Raw genomic sequence first — 20,388 nt, forward strand, 5'->3', positions numbered from 1 at the left:
GTGGAGGAGTTTGTCTCATGTTTCTTAGCTCTTTAATGGCCCAACTCAGGCTCACAGTGGTGCCTTCCTACTCTTTGTTTCCTCATCAGAAGTGGGAATCAGCATGCCAGACCACATCTGTGGAGCCATCTGGGTAGTGGCCATTTCCTGGTTGACACTGGGGAGAGGGTGTGCAAAGTTATTATGACCTCCTTCATCCCTCGGGGAAAATTCTTAAGCATTTCCACCTTCTTTGGAAGATATTGCTTGCTAAGTGATATAAAATCATATTGATGAATTTCAGGCTATAGAGAATAATGAATTAGCAAAATGTCATTAATTTCTTTGACCTTAAAGAGGTTTATATAAAATTACAAACTATATCAAGAGGAGAAAGAGGTTTATGTCAAGCACATAACAGATTTTAGAGTGCTTTAAAAATTCAGTATTAAACTAAAAAGTAGTGTTTATAAATATTATAAAAAAATGAAAATGCTGCTCTAACCTTGCAAAGTAGGTCTTCCAATTGCTTTTCCTTTCATGTGGATGACTTTCCAGTCCCAATTGGAATCAAGACATTTATTTTGGCTAAAAAAGAAGGAAAAAAATCAAAGAAAGTAAAAGGCTGTTGTTTTTAATGTTGAGTTATATTCTGTACCTCCTTTCTTCTCCTCCTTACGCACAAACAAAAAGTGAACTGATTGTTTTACTTTTGCATTACTAAATGCATTAATAGGTATTACTAGATTTCTTTAATGCCCCAACATAATATATTAAAAACCCTATAGTAGGACAATTTCATATAAAGCTTTCTGCAGAAATAATTGCATTTTAATTAGTAGTATACTCTTGTAAGATACTCTTTTCTAATCTTCTAGGATAACATAATTTTGAAAGTCTAAATATATATCCACTTGTAAGCGAGTCAAAGATTAGCACTTTAGTGGATAAGTTTCTTAGTAAAGTTTCTGTATTTATGGTGCATTAATCCCTTGGATGCTAAGTTGAAATATGAGGGCCATGGCAGAGCCACTGCCTTGCCTGATGAAGCATGAGAAGCAGGCCTAGAGCCTGATGTGACCTTGAGGGAGAGCTTTCAGTGACACACAGCAAATTCCCATAGTTGGTGAGGAGTTTGAATGACACTTCCTTTGATTCTTCATTTTTGCCTCCATTCGTTTCTTCTGTTTTCTGTACCTTGACAGAGAAATTGGTCTCTACTCTGAAATGCACAAAATCAGAACGTTTAAAGTGCAGGGAACTATGGATTTACAGTATGCTAGAGTGAAAAAATGACTTGAACAGATACCTATTTAGCCCATAGGTTTCCAAGCTTGTTTTTTGTTGTTGTTGTTTTAATCCTCACCCGAGGATAGTTTCTCCATTGGTTTTTAGAGAGAATGGAAGGGAAGGAGGGAGAGCAGAGAGAGAGAAACATTAATGTGAGAGAGTCACACATGGATTGGTTGTCTCCTGCATGAGCTCCAACCAGGGCTTGAAACCTACAACCTAGGTACATGTCCCCGCCAGGAGTTGAAATCGATACCTTTCGGTCTGCGGGGCCCATGTTCTAACCACTGAGCAACCGACCAAGACTTAAACTAGTTTGTTTTTTGAACAGCATTTCCTTTTTTTTTTTTTTACCAAATGAAATACTTCACATTTTTTATATTTCTTGATATATGAAAAAGGATACGTGTGGAGCTGCTTTGGTGGAATGGGGAGTTGGGCCAGAGCCACCTTCTTTGCTCAGCGTCTCCACAGAGGCTCCGGAGGCATGGATTTCCAGGGAGCCTCCGTTAAAGCTGTCAATCCAGTACAGTGGTGGTGAAACCCAGTGAGACGGGGTCACAAAGCCCAGACTCAATCGCCGTTTCTTGGTCCCAGGGTAGCGGCTGTTGCTACTCTAAGTGTGGCAAGTCTTTCTTTTCAGAGAGAGAGAAAGATGATGAAATGAAGCATCAAAAGGAGCAAAAACTGCCAGAAGTGGCAGCTTGAAAAATAAGCCTAGTCCAACAGTTTCCATTGGGGGAAAAATATAATTATATATATATATATATTTGGATTTCAGTCCCCCTCTTCCTCCCCGCCAGTTTTCTCAACTTTCTGTTGGAATACACCAGTTTCAGAAAACACCACTTCTTTTAGTTTTGGGGGGGTTTTTTTGGTGTGTGTGTGTGTGTGTGTGTTACCATACTATGGAAAAGTTTTCTTTAAATAACTCTTGCCTTATAACAAAATGCCCCAAACTAAATGATGCTAGGTTACTTAAAATATAATTTCCTGCTATTCTTTGTAAATAAAAATTATTTGTAATTATATTGTATAAACATGTTCTATTATTATTTTAAAATTCAGTGTATGAATATGTCCTAGTATATAATACATTTGTGTTCCTAATCTTATTAAATGCTTCTAAATTGGAAAAGTACTAAATAAAAACTTTTAACACATATTTAAATTCTTGTTCCCAAAAAACTGGGGTTTCCATAATTTCATATTTTCTTAGAAGATAGTAAAGCTGATAGCCCTTTAAATCCTTTTTGGAAGGAGTAAGATTAAAAAACATAGGAAGCGCTGCTAATTGCCTTATATAACCAATAATCCTTTTACCCAAGGAGTTTATATGCTAATTGCTCCCCTTGATGTAATACCAGGATATAAACATTTATAGATATGAAGTATCAGCTTTAGAAGGAGAAAAAACTGTCTTTATAATTTTTAAAGCTCTAGTACTTGTATATAATTATAAAAGAGGTAAGATTGTCACTGAATGAACTTTTTTTAAAAATATATATTTTATTGATTTTTTACAGAGAGGAAGGGAGAGAGATAGAGAGTTAGAAACATCGATGAGAGAGAAACATCAATCAGCTGCCTCCTGCACATCTCCTACTGGGGATGTGCCCGCAACCCAGGTACATGCCCTCGACCGGAATCGAACCTGGGACCTTTCAGTCTGCAGGCCGACGCTCTATCCACTGAGTCAAACCGGTTTTGGCTGAATGAACTTTTGAAAGGATGAAAATCCATTTATTCAACAAATATTTGAGTACCTACTATTTTCTCAACAGCTTGGTAGATACTAGTAGAGAAAATAGGATGAGGAAAGATAAGGGAACCAGATGGATCTGAATGAATAGGTAAAAACAATAGAGAAATAAGAAAATATTTAGTATTATCCTTGATGAGTTCTAAAAGACAAGCCAGAATGCAAATGTTAATTTTCCATTTTATTTACAGGCATGCATGTAGGGAGTACCGGATTCACAAAGAACTGGATCATCCCAGAATAGTTAAGCTGTACGATTACTTTTCACTGGACACGGACTCGTAAGTGCTGCACCATTTCAGCTTAGTAACTAATACTGTTTTCTTGTAGTGTGTTGACTACTCGTGGAATAGAGTTTAAATCTGGGCCCAAGAAAAACACTTTGAGGAACCAAAATATATTTATTTATGGGAAAATAGTCGTATGGGAATTAAGACATCTCTTGGCCACAGGATGTGTGCAGTTGGTGCTATAAATGTTTAACATCCAGCTTGGTGGGGAGAAAGATGGGGATAATTTGTAATATTTGCCAATTTCTGTGTTATAAATACTCTCAACATATCCAGTTTCAAGTTAGCAATTAGACACACACAGTTTATTGGAATATAACTTACAAACCATGTAGTTCACTCTTTTAAAGCAGCAGTTTTCAACCTTTTTCTCATTTCACACATAAACTACTAAAATTCTGTGGTACCCCAATATATATTTTTGCCGATCTGACATTTAAAAATAGGTATAATTTTGATTCATACCCAACAGCTATTGTGTTGGCTGTTGTCATCTTTTTATTTGACAGTCTGAGGGAAAAGAGGTCAGTGCCCCTGACTAAATAGTCAGGTATTACATGTTTTTAAAATTCTTATGGCACACCGGTTGAATATTGCTGTTTTTAAGTGTGTAATCAATTCAGTGGTTTTTAGTATATTCACAGAATGCACCACCATCTTCATAGTCAATTTTAATCACCTCAAAAAGAAACCTTGTACCTTTGTTATCGTCTCCCTATTTCTCCACCTCCTACCCCCAGCCCTAAGCAACCACTAATCCACTTTCTGACTCTATAGAGTTCCTATTCTGGACTTTCATGTGAATGAATCGTATAGGTGTGGGCTTTTGTGACTGGCTTTTTTCACTTAGTATGACTTTTTTTCAAGGTTTATCCTTTTTGTGTCATGTATCAGAACTTCCTTTTTATGACCAGATATATTCTATTGTTTGGCCATAACTGCCTTTTGTTTATCCATGTATTTTACCTGTGGCTTCATAACCAGCTCACAAAATTCCTGGAAATTTAACTATCAGCTCTCAGAATCTGACACAAGTTGGTGCTAGCATCCCATTTACATGCACCAGTGAGTGTGGACTGTTCAATCACGTCTCCACCCTACCCTGGAGACAGATGAACACTGACAGACCTTTTAAAAGTGTTAAAATATAGGTTCATAGCTTTGTAAGATGTTATAAAGAATTGGGAGGGATCTCAGTTCAGCCTTCTCATTTTATATGTGGAGATTTGAGAATCAGAAGTTGTCTAAGATCTTTAATAATTTTGAGTATTATTATTTCATTACCAGGTATAGATAAGCTCTAGTACAGTGATGGCGAACCTATGACGCGTGTCAGAGGTTACACGCGAACTCATTGTTTTTGGTTGGTTTTTCTTTGTTAAATGGCATTTAAATATATAAAATAAATGTCAAAAATATAAGTCTTTGTTTTACTATGGTTGCAAATATCAAAAAATTTCTATATGTGACACGGCACCAGAGTTAAGTTAGGGTTTTTCAAAATGCTGACACGCCGAGCTCAAAAGGTTCGCCATCACTGCTCTAGTACTACCTCTGGGTTTATGCAGCAGTTGAGAAATGTTTCAGCATTTGGAAACATTTTCTTTGTAGAAATTTGAACTGAGTCAGGAGGACATATTCTGGGTATGGTTTGCAGGTATTCCTCTTAGACCCCCAGTGTAATTTTAGGAGTTTTGGCCTGTTCAGGCAGCAGCTATCTCAGAAATTGCTATACAGAGAACCAACGCACATTTAGAAGTGACCTCAAAAAGAGACCACAATTCCATCTGGGAACATAAGCTATCATCTCTGGGATTTCCCGTTTCCAGTAGGTGGCCCTTGTACCAGGCATAGCCAGGTGTGTTTAGCATGGATTGGGTTTGAGAAAAATATCTAGGTAGAGAGCAGGTCTCCACAGGGTGGCTTTACTGTTTTGCTTTGAGTAAATCCCTTGAACACTAGATAGGACCCTCACTCCTGCTCCCCAAAACATAAGTACAAACATAATAAGTACAAACATAATAAATATGCGACTTTGATTATCTGCTGTTTTGAATTGCATACATACTTTAAATTTATCTGAGAAATTGAGTTGAATCTGTGCTCTTCTTGAGTTGTTTACTTTGTTCTTCCTATTGTGTGTATGATGAATTTTCATCAACAGTAAGTCAGACCAGCATTTTAGAAGAACTGAACCTAGACACAAAAATATTTTAAAGATTTAAATATATACTGCATATGTTATGTAATCTATTTTTAGGTTATAATACATTTCCTTTTTAAAAAATAAAATGTCTAATACAAAAAATAAAAAGAAAGACCTCTATGAGTTGTTTGAGTATTAAAAGTGAGATTTTATTTTTACCTTGTATTTGGGTCAAAGAATAAATCAACTAAGCATGAGAATCCATATCTCAGATTTCTGGTTTCAGTTCAGAGAATCTACAAATTTCAAACATTCTCAAATAGGGTGCTAGCATGCCCCAGTATGTTTCACAAGAAGCAAAAAGCTGTTGTTCAGTTTGGGATCCCACAGGGCTATGTATGTCCACATTACATTGCATTGCATTGCATTTTGGAGGCTTCAAATTGCCCGGCGGCCCATAGTTTTAGTCCTGAGTTTGTTTGTTCTCTTGTCTGCTCATTCTTCCCCTGTTCTGCATCTTAGGTGAGTTGGTCCTTGCAGGCTGTGTTTGTGTGTCAGTTGTTGTTCAGCTGGTTCAGCCAATAGGGAGACAGAGATGGTGGAGGATAGAGGACACCCCTCTCTCATTGTGGTTCCACTTTCCCTTGGTGACCCTGGGTTCTGGTTGCACCATCTCCCTCTGGCCCTCTGGCCTTAGGGTGCTAATGGCTTCCTGCTCTAGATGATCTCTGGGGGACCTCACTGGCCAGTTGTCTTCTCAGGTCTTTCATCATCTATGTGTTCAGTTCCCTGAATTAAAGCCTCTCTGTTTAAATACTCAAGTGATTTTTATTTCCTGGCTAGACCCTGGGTCATACAACCATATTGTCAATCGTTTAAAAGGTGTTCTTCTCAGGACTACTCAAACCGTTCAGGATGCCTTACTTCAGTTTATAACTGCCTTCAAAGATAAACACATGCAATTTTAAATTTGGGTCTGTTTAATGTATTGATATAAGTGAAGGAAGAAAACTCATACCATGTAATAACACATTTGTTAGAACCACAGATTCTGTACTTTACAAAGCTCTTTTATACCTTTTGTTTAGCAAAGAGAAATGGTAGTACCGTATTGTGTCAAACTATCAGGAGGCATGGTTTGCAGTCAATCCTTGGGACCCGGGCAAACCTGAGATTTTTCCTCACTGTCAGCACTCAGGGTCTGAAAATGTTTGTAGTGAGAACTGTGTATTTGATCACATATGCTTGTTTAGAAATGGGGTGTAGCTTGTATATGTAAAGGAAACCCTTCCAAAAAGATACTTACCTTATACATTGCAGTTGAGGTGTGCCACGTGTGAGCTTTATTTAGCTCAACAGATTCCAATGTGGGGGGTTGGAGGCTCCTCACCAAGAGAGTAAGCGATTTCTTCCTCTCCCCACCCAAGTAGCTAATACTGAATAAAGAATAGAAGAGTTTTTTTTTGTTTGTTTTTTTTTTAAAGGAACAAAGAAGGAAGGAGAAGCTAATTACCTGAAGTTTTCACTGGGACTGGTTTAGTTAGTCTTAATCTGCTTGCTCTCATCTCGCGGTCAAATGTTGGTTTATTTGTCTTTAGGTTTTGTACAGTATTAGAATACTGTGAGGGAAATGATCTGGACTTCTACCTGAAACAGCACAAATTAATGTCGGAGAAAGAGGCCCGATCCATTATCATGCAGATTGTGAATGCTTTAAAGTACTTAAATGAAATAAAACCTCCCATCATACACTATGACCTCAAACCAGGTATGTCTAACTTTTAGGAGACAGTATTGGTGGCTTTTCTTTGGTCTTATAAATGACTTAATTTTATAAAGTGAGAGAATTTGGCAGGAGCCAAGAAGGCTAAAACCATCTGACTTTAGTTTACTTGAGGAGGTGTGGGAATAGAAGAGCCCTGGCCACGAAGCACTGGGTTTCGGAGGGCGGGTCCTAATAAATGCTCGGAGAAACAATGCCCTGTCTTCAGAGCCCAGGCAGTTCCTGATGTCAGCCCGATTAGGAAAGAACTGCCCCGCTTTGTTTTTTCCCATTACTCACACGGCATAGCAGTTCCTCTACTCCAGGTCTCTTTGAAACGTGCTCAAAAATTAACAACTTATTTTGCACATTAAATTCCGAGCAGAGTTTTCCATCTTTTTGTATGGTTACTATCTAACTTGGATAGTCATAAACAAAAAGTAGAGGGTAGTTGGACTTCTTGCCTCTACTCTTTGTTGACATCTGCATGTGTTCTCTGTGGACAGCTCCAGCCAGCTTAGCTTTGGTGTTAGGAAGGGGATTCCCATTTACCTCCTGGTGTGGCACAGTGGTAAAGCTTGCTTTCCTCTTCTGGTAGCTGCATATTAACTCTCACGATTCATTATGCTTTAATATTCTAATACAGTTCACATGACTAAAAAATCCATTACGATGAAGTGCTTTTTTTAAAGAATGGCCATTATGTGATCGGGTTTTCCATCACTGAATCCAATACATTTTAATGCCTTAGGAGCTGTAGGTGGCACTGTGGTATTATCTTTGAGTCCCTTGTGTGTTTTCTTTGACAGCCCCTCCCTCCCCAAATGAATGTTCTAAACACCGTGGTTTAGAGATCTTGACTGATAGTTCAGATGAAACTTTTCCCACAATTTTTGACCAGCTGTACAAGTGATATTTTACTTTGGCGAGTTATAATTTATTTCCACTGCTCACAGTGGTGGTTTTAGCATAGTAAGCAGGTGATTCTTGGAAAATAGAAGCTTGCAGCCAGACACTGAGGACTCTTCCCCCACATTCAGAGTCCAGATCTCATTTTATTCTGGGGATTGAGATGTTTGGTATTGCGTGCAGGAGTTTGAGTTCAGTTGTCTACATCTTGTCTATTATTACCTTGGCTTTTTCTCTTAATTAGTAAGTCTCTTTTTATTCATGAAGATTTTTATCTTTTTAGGTAATATTCTTTTAGTAAATGGTACAGCATGTGGAGAGATAAAAATCACAGATTTTGGTCTTTCCAAGATCATGGATGATGATAGCTACAATTCAGTGGATGGCATGGAGCTCACGTCACAAGGTGCTGGTACTTATTGGTAGGTATCTGGGAGATCTGTCAGGTTGGCTGGTGGTGTGGCTGTGCTATACTGAAGTGTTGATAATTAATAGTTAATATCTGCATGCTTTCTGCTTGGGCAATAATACTATAAATATAAACCAAAGCAGATTTTCCTCCCCAAAAGTTACTGTCTTCTCAGCAGTTTGACTCTTATGTTTATATTTATGTCTTAATGTTTCTTTCCTTTCTTGAAAATCATTGAGAGAGAGATTCTGTGTGGCCAGGTGGATGAGTTGTGTGTTTCCCTCTGTAGAGTTGACCCTAGTGAGTAGGTAGAGAAAGAGGTTGCTCATTTGTGAATCAGGAATGGCCCTAAATTCTTTTCAGTACAAATGCAGGTCTCTCTCTTCAGGGGTTAATGGGCTGAAGGATTTGTTTCCAGAGTTGCCTGAGGATGATGGATTCTCGAGAACTAAGAAATTATAAAGATCAGTATGTAATTAGGATGTAAAAAGCAACCCTTAACATCTAAATAGGAAAAATTTTGCCGTTTGCCAAGAAATTTATCCATCTCTCTCAGCCACATTCTAAAAAGTTTTGAGCCACGTTTTTCCCCTCTATTGTCACTCATCTCTCCCCATCCACCTACCCAGCTGCCTGTTCTGTGACCATCCTACTTCTGCCTAATATAACTTTTGACAGTGAGAACCATGCAAGATACCTACAGCTCAGGCATTTAACTTTGGTAAATCATTTATGTTTGAGACTAAAGAATAGTTATTGACTGTCTGGGAATGAAGGTGTTGATCTGAAGCAGACGAAGAAGAATGGGGGAATATCTTTTACAACATGTAGGATCGACCCTGTTCTTATCAGTCTGATCATATTTAAGTTATGTGCATTAAAGAACCAATCAAATCCTGCTTAAAAAAAAACTCAAAAAATTTCTAATGTTTCTCATTGTTGTGGAGATAGTATCTATCGTGAAAATTAGTCACTAATTAAAACTTTTGAGATTCCAGGTTTAAAATAGAAGCTACAGTTACAGTGTTTATTCACTATGGTGGTTATTGTGGGTTAGTGTTCCTGTCACTAAATGATACAGAAATATCTGCTGTTGGAAATTTTGGAAACAGATCTATACCTCTGCTGTATAAATTCACTGGAACTTAAATTTGAGCTCTTTGTTCAATAATGTGTTCTTTTAAAAGGTGGAGCCTTTTCACGTTTAGTTCGTTTTCTCATTGCTACCTATTGCTATATTTGCTAAGCTATAAAAAGTCAGTGGTTGGAATTTAAATAAAAATTATATGATGCTTGGGATTTGCTTCAAGGCAATCTGAGAAGTGGAGAAGGATATATATGAATAAGGATTCACTGAGTGTTGGTAGATACTAAAGTTAGATGACGATTACTTGGGGGTTCATTTTACTATTCTTTCTACTTTCGGTTATATTTGAGGTATTTTGTGGGGGTTTTTTAATAGTAAAAAGCAAGGTAGAGAGGAGCTACTGAGAAACATTAATTAAATGTTAAGGGTTTCTATGAAAGTTTTAAAAGTCTCCATATTGATAGAAACATTGTCATAATCACCATCCTCAATATATCATCCTCTATAATGTCCCAGAGAGCTACAAATAGACAGGAGGACATAATTCTAAGTGACTATATGATACTTGGTTGTTCTAGAATTATTCTACATTGAATACTACTTTTAAGTAAGTGACCTGTAGACTAGGCCTTGAGGATCACTTTTCTCTGAGGATTATATCATCAGGGAATATGCAGTTATGTTTTGTGTTGTTGTTGTTTTTTAATTTTTAGTGTAGCGTTATAAAACTGTCATTGACTCTCACTCCCAAAGTCCTTGATAGGGAATCAGAATGCTTATTATTTTCAGTATTTGGGGGAAGAACTAGTTTATTTCTTCATTTACAAATGGAGGAAACTGAGACCTAGAAAGTGATTTGCCAGACTTCTATTAAGTGGCAATGTCTTTTGTATTCTGAATATTTTGCTAAATTATTACTCTTCATATGGACAAGTTCAACAACTTCTGTTCTTCCCCACCACCTCCACAAAAAAGTTATAAATACATTAAAATGATCATTTAGAATAAAAATTCTATTTGTTATATATCTAATATCATATTTGTTTTATGTGTTAAAGAGTCAAGAACCATGAAAACTAGGGAAGATTTTAGCACTTGGAAGAGCTGTTTTTATTTTTATTTTTTAAAATATATTTTGACAGCCTGGGAGATGGCATGATTCAGGCAACTCCTCCTCAGATGGCTGATGCAGACATCCTGAAGGTGTCCCAGCCTCCTGCATGGCCTCTAAAAATTTTTATTGTGAAATAGTAATCTAGGCCAGTGGTCTTAATCATCCAAAAATGTCTGTTAAAAATAATAAATGAGAAACAACATGAAACTAAACTTCCTTTTAAAAAAGAAGAAACCCCATCATCTGAACATTTTCTGCCTCTCAACTCTTGTGGTCCCCTTCAAGCTAAAATTTAGATTTTTATACCAAAGCATAGCAAGCTTTAAAATAGTTTTTCACAGAATTGATTTTGCCAGCATGAAATCTGCAGAAATCAATCTGTTATCTACAGAATTCCACCTTCCAGCTGTGCCATGGCTAAGACTCCGGGCAATGAGTAGAAGCATATTTGTTTGGTTTCCTAAATGCCAAGAGGCACTTACCTTCCGTATCATACAATTTGGTGTGGTTGGCTGTCCAGCTAGTCTTTTTAGAGGCCAGGGGTGGATGGGGAGGGAAGGAATTCAGATGAGGATTGAGTTGTTCTAACAACTAGTTTGTTTAGCTTTTTTTGCACTGTTAGTCTTCTAGTAATCCCCTGATCACCTTTAAAGTGGGAAATATTTTGCTATATTATTAGCAAATAATAATTATTATTTACTAGTAATACTATTTTATTAGTAGTAAGGTATCTTTTGATAATAAGGACTTCGGTGCCACTATTGATTATATATTGTAGTTATTTCCAGTCCAGATTACCCAAAGAAGCTACATTAAGAAGAGAGCCATTCTCCTCAGAGATTTCTTCTGAGTCCTGAAATCAGGGACTTTTAAAATAGTTATTTTACCAACATCTTCAGCCAACGTGAAAGGAAACCGACACCACCTCTGGTTATATTGATGCAGCTATTATAAAAGGAAGTGCACATCATTTATGCCCCACCCCTTAAACCTTTGTTGAACGATTACTAATATTAGGGACAACCCTGGGAATGAAGGCTGGAGTGGGTGAAATAGGAACCAGAGAGAATATTTACCTCTCTCGATGAGTAGAGAAATGTATTTTAAGTTTTCATAGGACATTACTGCCTTTTTATTTTAGAGTGTCTTTTCATCAACTTTCTCCAGCTAAGTCTAAGTTGCTTTTTCAGCTGTTAAAATTCAGATATTTTCATTTCCAACAAGGTGTTTACCTTTGCCTGTACATGTCTTAGATTTATATAGTCACTTTTCTGAGAATTCTTATTTCCCTCTTTTCCCAGGTATTTACCACCAGAGTGTTTTGTGGTTGGGAAAGAACCACCAAAGATCTCAAATAAAGTTGATGTCTGGTCAGTGGGTGTGATCTTCTACCAGTGTCTTTATGGAAGGAAGGTAAGGAAGAAGGTCAGATGTTTTGGCTTGACTTCTGTCTTGGGTGGTACATGTACAGAATGGTATGGTGTGGGTTATTCTCTTGGGGTTAATCATTGGATTATACAAAACGGAATCTTGAAAGTTGTGGTTTGAACAAAATACAGAATAATAATAGCTTTATGTATAAGCAGAAATTTTCAACCCTAGAGCACTTAATGAATTCTGCTGGGACTCATGTGGAAACATGTATTCTTTGCTGTTCTCAGAGAGATCCAGGATATGTTTTGGTTCTAATAATATGCTATAGGGAATTATGTGAAATAGTTTATTAAAGTATACAGTCTTCCCAGGAGCCATTCTTCAGGGTCCCCAAACTTGAAACTTGAAATATTGGCAGGGCCCTTTATTCCCAACCACCCCATTACTTAAAGCTATTATTAATAAAAGCATGCTTTATATTTCTGTACTGGGAGGTGGTGTCAGAAAGTATTCATTGTTACCTCTGATCAAAGTGACATATCATTAGAACAAGTAATAACCTAGGTAGTAAAGTATAACCTAATGAATTTTCACACTTGTTTTTTTCCTTGTGAGCACACTATCTTATAAATGCATGTATTAGTATCCAGCTGTGTATTTCTACTCCTATTTCTGCTGTCAGTGTGTCCACATGTTTCAGTGCTCTCCTCAGGCTGTGGGTATAAGCGATTTGGGAGTTCTGCAACTCTCCTGGACTCTTAGTATTTTCATTACAATCCCCAGACCGAGCTCCTTTTAACTTCCTTTTTAACTTCCTGTTTTCTTTCTTTATTCCACTTCTCTAGTTGGGAAGCTACTCAGAACTAGGAGGCGTTAATTATTACAGTATTATTCTGATCATGTGGAAGTCTTGAACTTTTTTTTTTTTGGAAGTGTTGAACTTTTAATTCAGCTTTCCGCTTCCTCTTTAACTTCTTGATTTCTTTGCTTATTTATCCCACTTCTCTAATCAGGAAGCTATTCAGAACTAGGAGGGGTTAATTATCACTTATACTCTGGTAATGTGGAGGTGCTGAGCTCTTAATTTAGATTTCAGCTTCCTCTTTAGCTTCTTGTTTTCTTTGTTTATTTATCCCACTTCTCTAAACCAAACTATGACGGGTTATTTATCATTTTTACTCTGGTAATGTGGAAAGTGCTGCGAGATAGTGGCAGAGGTTATTCAGGAAGAGTCGTTTGGTGATCTGTAAGTAGAAACACTGTCGAAGTGACACTAGGACTTAACCTAATTTTTCAGAGTTCACTAGAAAATGGCAGTTTGAGGCACAGATAAAACCGCTAAGTAGCCCCAATTCTGCTGTTGTTTTTAAAAATATATTTTTGTTGATTTCAGAGAGGAAGGGAGAGAGATAGAAACATCAGTGATGAGAGAAAACCACCCATCGGCTGCCTCCTGCATGCCCCTCACTGGGGACCAAGCCCGTAACCCAGGCATGTGCCCTTGACTGGAATCGAACCCTGGATCCTTCAGTCCACAGGCCGATGCTCTATCCACTGAGCCAAACTGTCTAGGGCCTGTTTAGTTGTTTTTCCCCCCTCCCCGAAGTCTGGCCTTACCCTTTTTACTCTTTCACTTTTCTATCTTTTTTTATCTGTGTCTTGGGCTTGCTAGTGTCACACATGTATTGCTTAAGCCCGCAGGTATCACTCAGGGCAAAAGAGGTTGCTGGTTCCCGCTCTGCATCTTCTTTTTCTTTGCTGTAAGCAAAGCTTAGCAGAGGATGACACAGCAGATCTGCCCCTGGTTTCAACTCTGCCTTAACCTAGATGTTGGACTGTGAGCAAGTCATTTAAGCTCTGAGCCTTTTGCACCCTTTATCTATAAAAATGAGAGAGTTCATGCCCTAGCTGGTTTGGCTCAGTGGATAGAGCGTCGGCCTGCGGACTGAGGGGTGCTGGGTTTGATTCCAGCCAAGGGCACGTGCCTGGGTTGCGGGCTCTATCCCCAGTGCGGGGCGTGCAGGAGGCAGCCAATCGATGATTCTCTCTCATCATTGATGTTTCTCTCTCCCCCTCTCCTTTCCTCTCTGAAATCAATAAAATATATTTTTTAAAAAATGAGAGTTCAAGGAGATTATCTCCAAAGTTCCCTATAGCAATTCTTTTTTTAAAATATATTTTATTGATTTTTTACAGAGAGGAAGGGAGAGAGATAGTTAGAAACATCAATCAGCTGCCTCCTGCACATCTCCTACTGGGGATGTGTCCGCAACCCAGGTACATGCCCTTGACCGGAATCGAACCTGGGACCTTTCAGTCCACAGGCCGACGCTCAAACCGGTTTTGGCCCCTATAGCAATTCTTAAGATGTCTTCTCTGCTCCTCCCAGGAATTTTGAATTGTTCTCTTTTGTTTTAACCAGAGGCCCACCTTTGTTTATTTTTATTTTTATATGACAGCCTTTTGGCCATAACCAGTCCCAGCAAGACATTCTGCAAGAAAATACTATTCTTAAAGCTACTGAAGTGCAGTTTCCGCCAAAGCCAGTAGTAACACCTGAAGCAAAGGTAAGTTCTGACCAAATTGGCCAGCAGAAATTACTGCTTTGCTTTTTGTATTATTTCTCTGGGCAATAGTGGATGGGTTTTTTGAACAAAATTTAAATAATTAAAACACCCTCTTCCTTCTAAATGTGTATTTCTCCAACCCCTACCCTTCTCTCCTCCCACAATAAGTATTTATTGAGTGCCTGTTAAACAGTAGACAGTGCTACAGCCTAGCCGGCATGGCTCAGTGGTTGAGCATCGACCCACGAACCAGGAGGTTGCCGGTTAGATTCCGGGTCAGGGCACATGCCTGGGTTGCAGGCTCTATCCCCATGCAGGAGGCAGCCAATCCATGATTATCTCTCGATGTTCCTGTCTCTCCTCTGTTCCTCTCTGAAATCAATAAAAATATATTTCGAAAAGAAAATGAACTACACAGATAAGGTCCCTGCCCTTAAGGAGTCTGCATCCAACTAGTTGAGACAAACAATAACTAAAATGATACAGTTCAGATGGTGATAAATGTTATGAAAAAAATAAATCAGAGTGAGGGGGTGAAGTGGGAACCCTCTTTTAATGGCATGATCAGGGAAGGCCTCCGTGATGATGTGAGGTTTTGAGCAGTCTTGAATGATGTGAAGGTGGGAGGCCATGTACAGATTTGGGAGAAGAATATTCTGAGCAGAGAAAAGTGAGTAAAGCTTAGATGTGAGTGTGAGCTTAGCAGGTCCACAGTGAGGGCAGAGCAGAGGGGAGAGTGGTAGGAGAGACAGCAGGGAAGATTGTGAACTGATGGGAAGCAGTTGAAGGTTTTAATCAGGGCAACTAAGTGATTGGATTGCTGTTTCAAAAGCCTTTACTGGCAGCTGTATTGAGAGAAAATTCAAGATGTAAAAGTTTATTTGACTAGTGTCCAACCCAAGAAAACCTTATTTAATTCCAGTTCCAGATATTTCACTAAGGAAGGATTTTTTTGTTTGTTTTTTCTTTTAATCCTCTACCTGATGATATGCAAGAGAAGGGAAAGGAGAGAGAAAGAGAGAGAGAAAAAGAGAGATAAAGATAAAGATAAAGATATTGATGTGAGAAAGAACATTAATTGGTTGCCTTCTGTATGTGCCCTGACTGACTGGGGATCAAACCCAGAAGCTAGGTATGTGCCCCCATGAGAATGGAACCCACAGCCTTTTGGTATAAGGGATGATGCTCTAACCAACTGAGCCACACGGGCCAGGGCAAGAAAGGCTTATTTTTAAATTAATTTTAGAGAGAGGAAAGGAGAGAGGGGGAGAGACAGAGAGAGAAAGAAAAACATCAATGTGAGAGAAACATTGATTGCCCCCTGCATATCCCTTCTGGGGGAATATTCCCTGACTAGGACTAGAACCAGCAACTTTTTGGTACATGGGGCACTCAACCAATTGAGCCACACCGGCCAGGGCAGAAGATTTATTTTTAAAGACAAAGGATCATTATGTTCACTTCTGTGAATTTATTTTTATCTTCCAAATGCTTTAATCAAGTAATTACCTCTAGATGTCCTTTATTTTGAAAACAGGATTGGTATTATACTTTTGTGTTTTATTAATTAAACATGGGGGCGGGGTAGAAAAGCATTTATTCATTTCATGTTTTAGATTTTTAGAAATAGACTTTATTTTTTAGAACAATTTTAGATTCACAAAAAATTTGAGTGGAAAATAGAGTTTCCATATATTCCCTGTCCGCTCCCCTCCACCACTGCGCCCCCTCCACCAACACAGACACACACACACACACACAGCCTTTCCCACTGTCAACAGTCTACACCAGCACGGTACATTTGTTAAAATCAGAGAACCTCCGTGGAGATGCCATTATCACCCTCAAGTAAAGTAGACTTTGGTTGATGGTATTTTAGATTTTTTAAAATTGATTCACTTATTTAAAATAATTATAAGACTTTGATTAAAAAGAACTGTCTGGTGAAAAAGACAAATCATCTACTTCTTGAAGAACAGACTACATAGCCTTTCGTACCTAATGCCAAGGAAACCTCTGTGTTAGTAGTAAATTAGGATTCTATTTAAACCCAGCTCACAGGATGTCTTTATGCCTTTATGTCTCTTGGGGAGACAAGTCCTATCTGGGTTTTCCTTTACTACTTAGGTATGTGTCCACTCGTTTGCTTAACGATCTTTCAGGGAAGAATGAGATACACAGGGGAGGCATTTACCAATCTGTGGCACACTGTGGTGTTAGTGTTGGTCTCCTCACTCTGCCTTTGGCGGTAGTCATTACAATTCCCACTTCCTCAGGAAGGTCACATGAGGCCATGGATTGTGGATGCAGACCATGAATGTAGATTGTGCCCACGCAAACCAGCCAAGGCCAAAGGAGTTTTCTGTGTTGGTCTGTGTGCTTTGGGGGCAGAGGTATTTAGAGGTCATGCCCATTCCCCCTCAGGAATGGCTCATCCGCCTCCATCTGGGAAGGAGTCAGTGACCACAGAGAGACCCTGCTGCCAGTGCGCCTCCTTCCCTGGTCTTCTCCAGGTCCGCACGGCAGGTCCAGGAAGGGCTCTGGCAGCTGCTTGGGACCCTCAGGCTTCCCTCTTGCGGCACCAGGCTACCTGCTTCAGGCTTGCTTCAAGAAACTTTCCTTTCAGGCATTCATTCGGCGATGCTTGGCCTACCGAAAGGAGGACCGCATCGATGTCCAGCAGCTGGCCTGTGACCCCTACTTGCTGCCTCACATCCGAAAGTCGGTCTCCACAAGTAGCCCTGCTGGAGCTGCTATTGCATCAACCTCCGGGGTGTCCAATAACAGTTCTTCGAATTGAGACCCACTCCTAGGCCACAGACTGTTCAACATACACAGTGGACAAATGGCATTCAGCAGCGGGTTTGGAACATAGCGAATCCGAATGGATCTCATGAAACCTGTACCAGGTGCTTTTATTTTCTTGCTTTTTTCCCATCCATAGAGCATGACAGCATCGATTCTCATTGAGGAGAAACCTTGGGCACCTCTGGCCAGGCCTCGTAGGAAAAGGCCCCGCCCGAGGTTCCGGCGTCAACGGCCACTGTGTGTGGCTGCTCTGAGTGAGGAAAAAAATTAAAAAGAAAAACTGGTTCCATGTACTGTGAACTTAAACATGCAGACTCAGGGGGGTCCCTGATGCAGTGCTTCAGATGAAGAATGTGGACTTGAAAATACAGACTGGGCTAGTCCAGTGTCTATATTTAAACTTGTTCTTTTCTTTTAATAAAGTTTAGGTAACATCTCCTGAAAAGCTTGTAGCACAAAGGCTCAGCTGGGGATGGTGTTTGACTTTGGAGGAAAAAAGTTGCTATTGCCCGTTAAAGGCACTAGAGTTAGTGTTTTATCCCTAAATAATTTCAATTTTTAAAAACATGCAGCTTCCCTCCCCCCTTTTTTATTTTTGAAGAATACATTTGGTCACAAAGTGAAACCCGTATTAGCAAGTACGTGGCAATGTTCATTCCAATCAGATGCAGCTTTCTCCTCCGTCTGGTCTCCTGTGTGCAATTGTGTCCCTCGTGTCAGTAGGGAAAAAATTGAGTGGGAGTACTGAGATGTGTGGGCTTTTGCCATTGGACAAAGAATGAGGTTAGAAGACTGCAGCTTGGGTCTCTCTAGGTTTTCAACTATTTCTTCACAATTTGAACACTTGACGGTTGTCCCTTTTAATTTATTTGAAGTGCTATTTTTTTAAATAAAGGTTCATCTGTCCATGCAGTCCTCTTGGATTCTCTGAATGTAGTAACTATCACAACTGTTCCAAAGGCAGGCAGAAAACGGGCTGGGCAGCCAAATCCAATGCCCCAGGGATCAGGAGTCCTACCCACAGTCTCTGTGTGCTCACTAAATGGTGCACATTACTTGTTAACGACAATATTAAAACTCGATCAGCACATAAGCTTTCCTCTGTTAGATCTTTTGGCAGGAAATAACCTCCAACCTCTAAATTTCGTGGGTGTGTGCTGGTGTGTGTGTCTGTGTGCATGTGCACACGTACTTTGTCTAACTCACTTTAATAGATGCACTAAGTGGAGGTAAAACATAATCTCAAGGGAAATAGGTATTTCAAATATGAACTCTTTTTGGAACTAATATTTTTTTTTAATGTGGCTGTTTCTGAGATGTGATCAACTGAAGATGGAGCTAAAATGGGAGCTGCGTGGCCCTACCGTGGCCTGAAACAGCAGAGCACTCAGCAGTGGAGAGGAGGCAGAGCCCGAACATGTGGTAGCCAGCTTGGAATGTTACTGACATATGTGGCAAAAGGGCTCAGCCAGAAATATTTAAAGATGCAGCATTCAGGCATGCGAGTTCCCTGGGCAGGGGGAGGGGAGTCAGGAAGGGTAGAGAGCTCTCAACTAACTCAAGACTCTAGTGTTTCTTTTATATGGGATAAATGCCACTGGTGACATGTTTCTTAGGGCCTTTGTTCTGTGAACCTGCCCCTCGCCCCAGGATCAGGCCGTCTTAAGGGAAGCGGAGTTCCAAATTGGAGAGAGGATGTGGGTAGGTGTCATCCTGTGGACTCTGAATAGAAGGAAGTCAGCCCCAGCGCCCTTGGTGCCGCCAGCTTTCTGAAGCTGTTTTATTGCAGGTCATATTTATACACACGTGCACATGAACACACAGACAGATATCTGTGCACACATGATGTGTGTGTGAAATACCTTTTTTAACTATTACAATCAAGCTACAAAGCAGAGAGTACCCAGGGGATCTCCGAGGTTGAGCACAATGCCAAAAGGATGGTGTCTGCACAGGAAGAGATGAAGTTGACACTAGATTTAAATTTACTCCGAATATTAAATTCTGTTCCTTTTTTCCTCCCTCTCACTCAATAATCTTGTAAAAATTTTTAACTTTTTTAGCAATTGAAGAAATGCTGCATCTTTAAGCTTTCCCTCTAACTTCCTGCCTCCTTTTTCCACATGGGCTACACGAAGCTGCAGGACTTTACTTACCTTTTTTTTCTACCCGGTCCTGAAGAAGGGATGCCCTCTCTCCTTGCTTTCGTTGAGTCTAGGGCCTAGTTGAAGCTGCCTGGGCTCAGTTGAGTCTGGGCAAGGCCTCTTTCCACGGCATGGACCAGCTCCAGAAAACATGCAGAACATTCACCTTTACCAGACTTTTAAATAGCCAGTAAAATCACTAAGTGGGGTTCTTCCACGATATATTTTGTTAATATGGGTTTCACTTTTTCCAAGGATAATCCCTTATTGCCATGATGTTGATTTATTTTAAACTGATTTTTTAAATGTGTATTAATTTGTAATGAAATCCAGCCAGACTGTTTTGGCCTTTCCCAATCTGGGGGGTGGGGAGGATATTAAAATAAGTTTTAAGAAGTGAATTTCCCAGCCTCTTGATTTTACTCTAGTTCAAACAGCCCTAACCATAGGGTGTAGCTAAGGAGTCCTGGCAGCTGGCTGAGACCCAGTGGACATCACAGGCATGATGGGAATGTGTTGATTCGTGCAACACCTTTTGCACCTCGGATGTGCTAACAGCTATGCTTCTGGGTGGGAATATAGCAGTGAACAGACAGGGAAGGCACAGCCATCAGTTCACAATCCAGGGGTGAAGGCACTGGGCCCCAGGAAGGGCTGGAATATGGGGGTCTGAGGGGATGGAATTGAGCTCTGAATTATCTATTGTGAGCTTTAAATGGGGATTCACCATTGAGAGCCATATGCACC

At 39.6% G+C, this 20,388-nt stretch overlaps 1 protein-coding gene across 2 annotated transcripts in view; it reads left to right on the top strand.

Annotated features, from left to right (window-relative positions):
- TLK2 (tousled like kinase 2) overlaps positions 1 to 20,042 on the top strand; it is a 78,998-nt gene extending 58,956 nt beyond the window's left edge. For both annotated transcript variants that reach the window (XM_015568153.1, XM_006770274.2), the window contains exons 16-21: positions 3,223 to 3,312; positions 7,066 to 7,235; positions 8,422 to 8,560; positions 12,050 to 12,161; positions 14,582 to 14,689; positions 17,316 to 20,042. In XM_015568153.1, coding sequence (XP_015423639.1) covers positions 3,223 to 3,312; positions 7,066 to 7,235; positions 8,422 to 8,560; positions 12,050 to 12,161; positions 14,582 to 14,689; positions 17,316 to 17,489 — 793 coding nt within the window. In that variant the 3' untranslated portion in view covers positions 17,490 to 20,042. The remainder of the gene's footprint in view (positions 1 to 3,222; positions 3,313 to 7,065; positions 7,236 to 8,421; positions 8,561 to 12,049; positions 12,162 to 14,581; positions 14,690 to 17,315) is intronic.
- The last annotated feature ends 346 nt before the right edge of the window (positions 20,043 to 20,388 follow it).

The sequence above is a fragment of the Myotis davidii genome, unplaced genomic scaffold, assembly GCF_000327345.1.
Source record: "Myotis davidii unplaced genomic scaffold, ASM32734v1 scaffold684, whole genome shotgun sequence".
Taxonomy (NCBI): Eukaryota; Metazoa; Chordata; class Mammalia; order Chiroptera; family Vespertilionidae; genus Myotis; species Myotis davidii.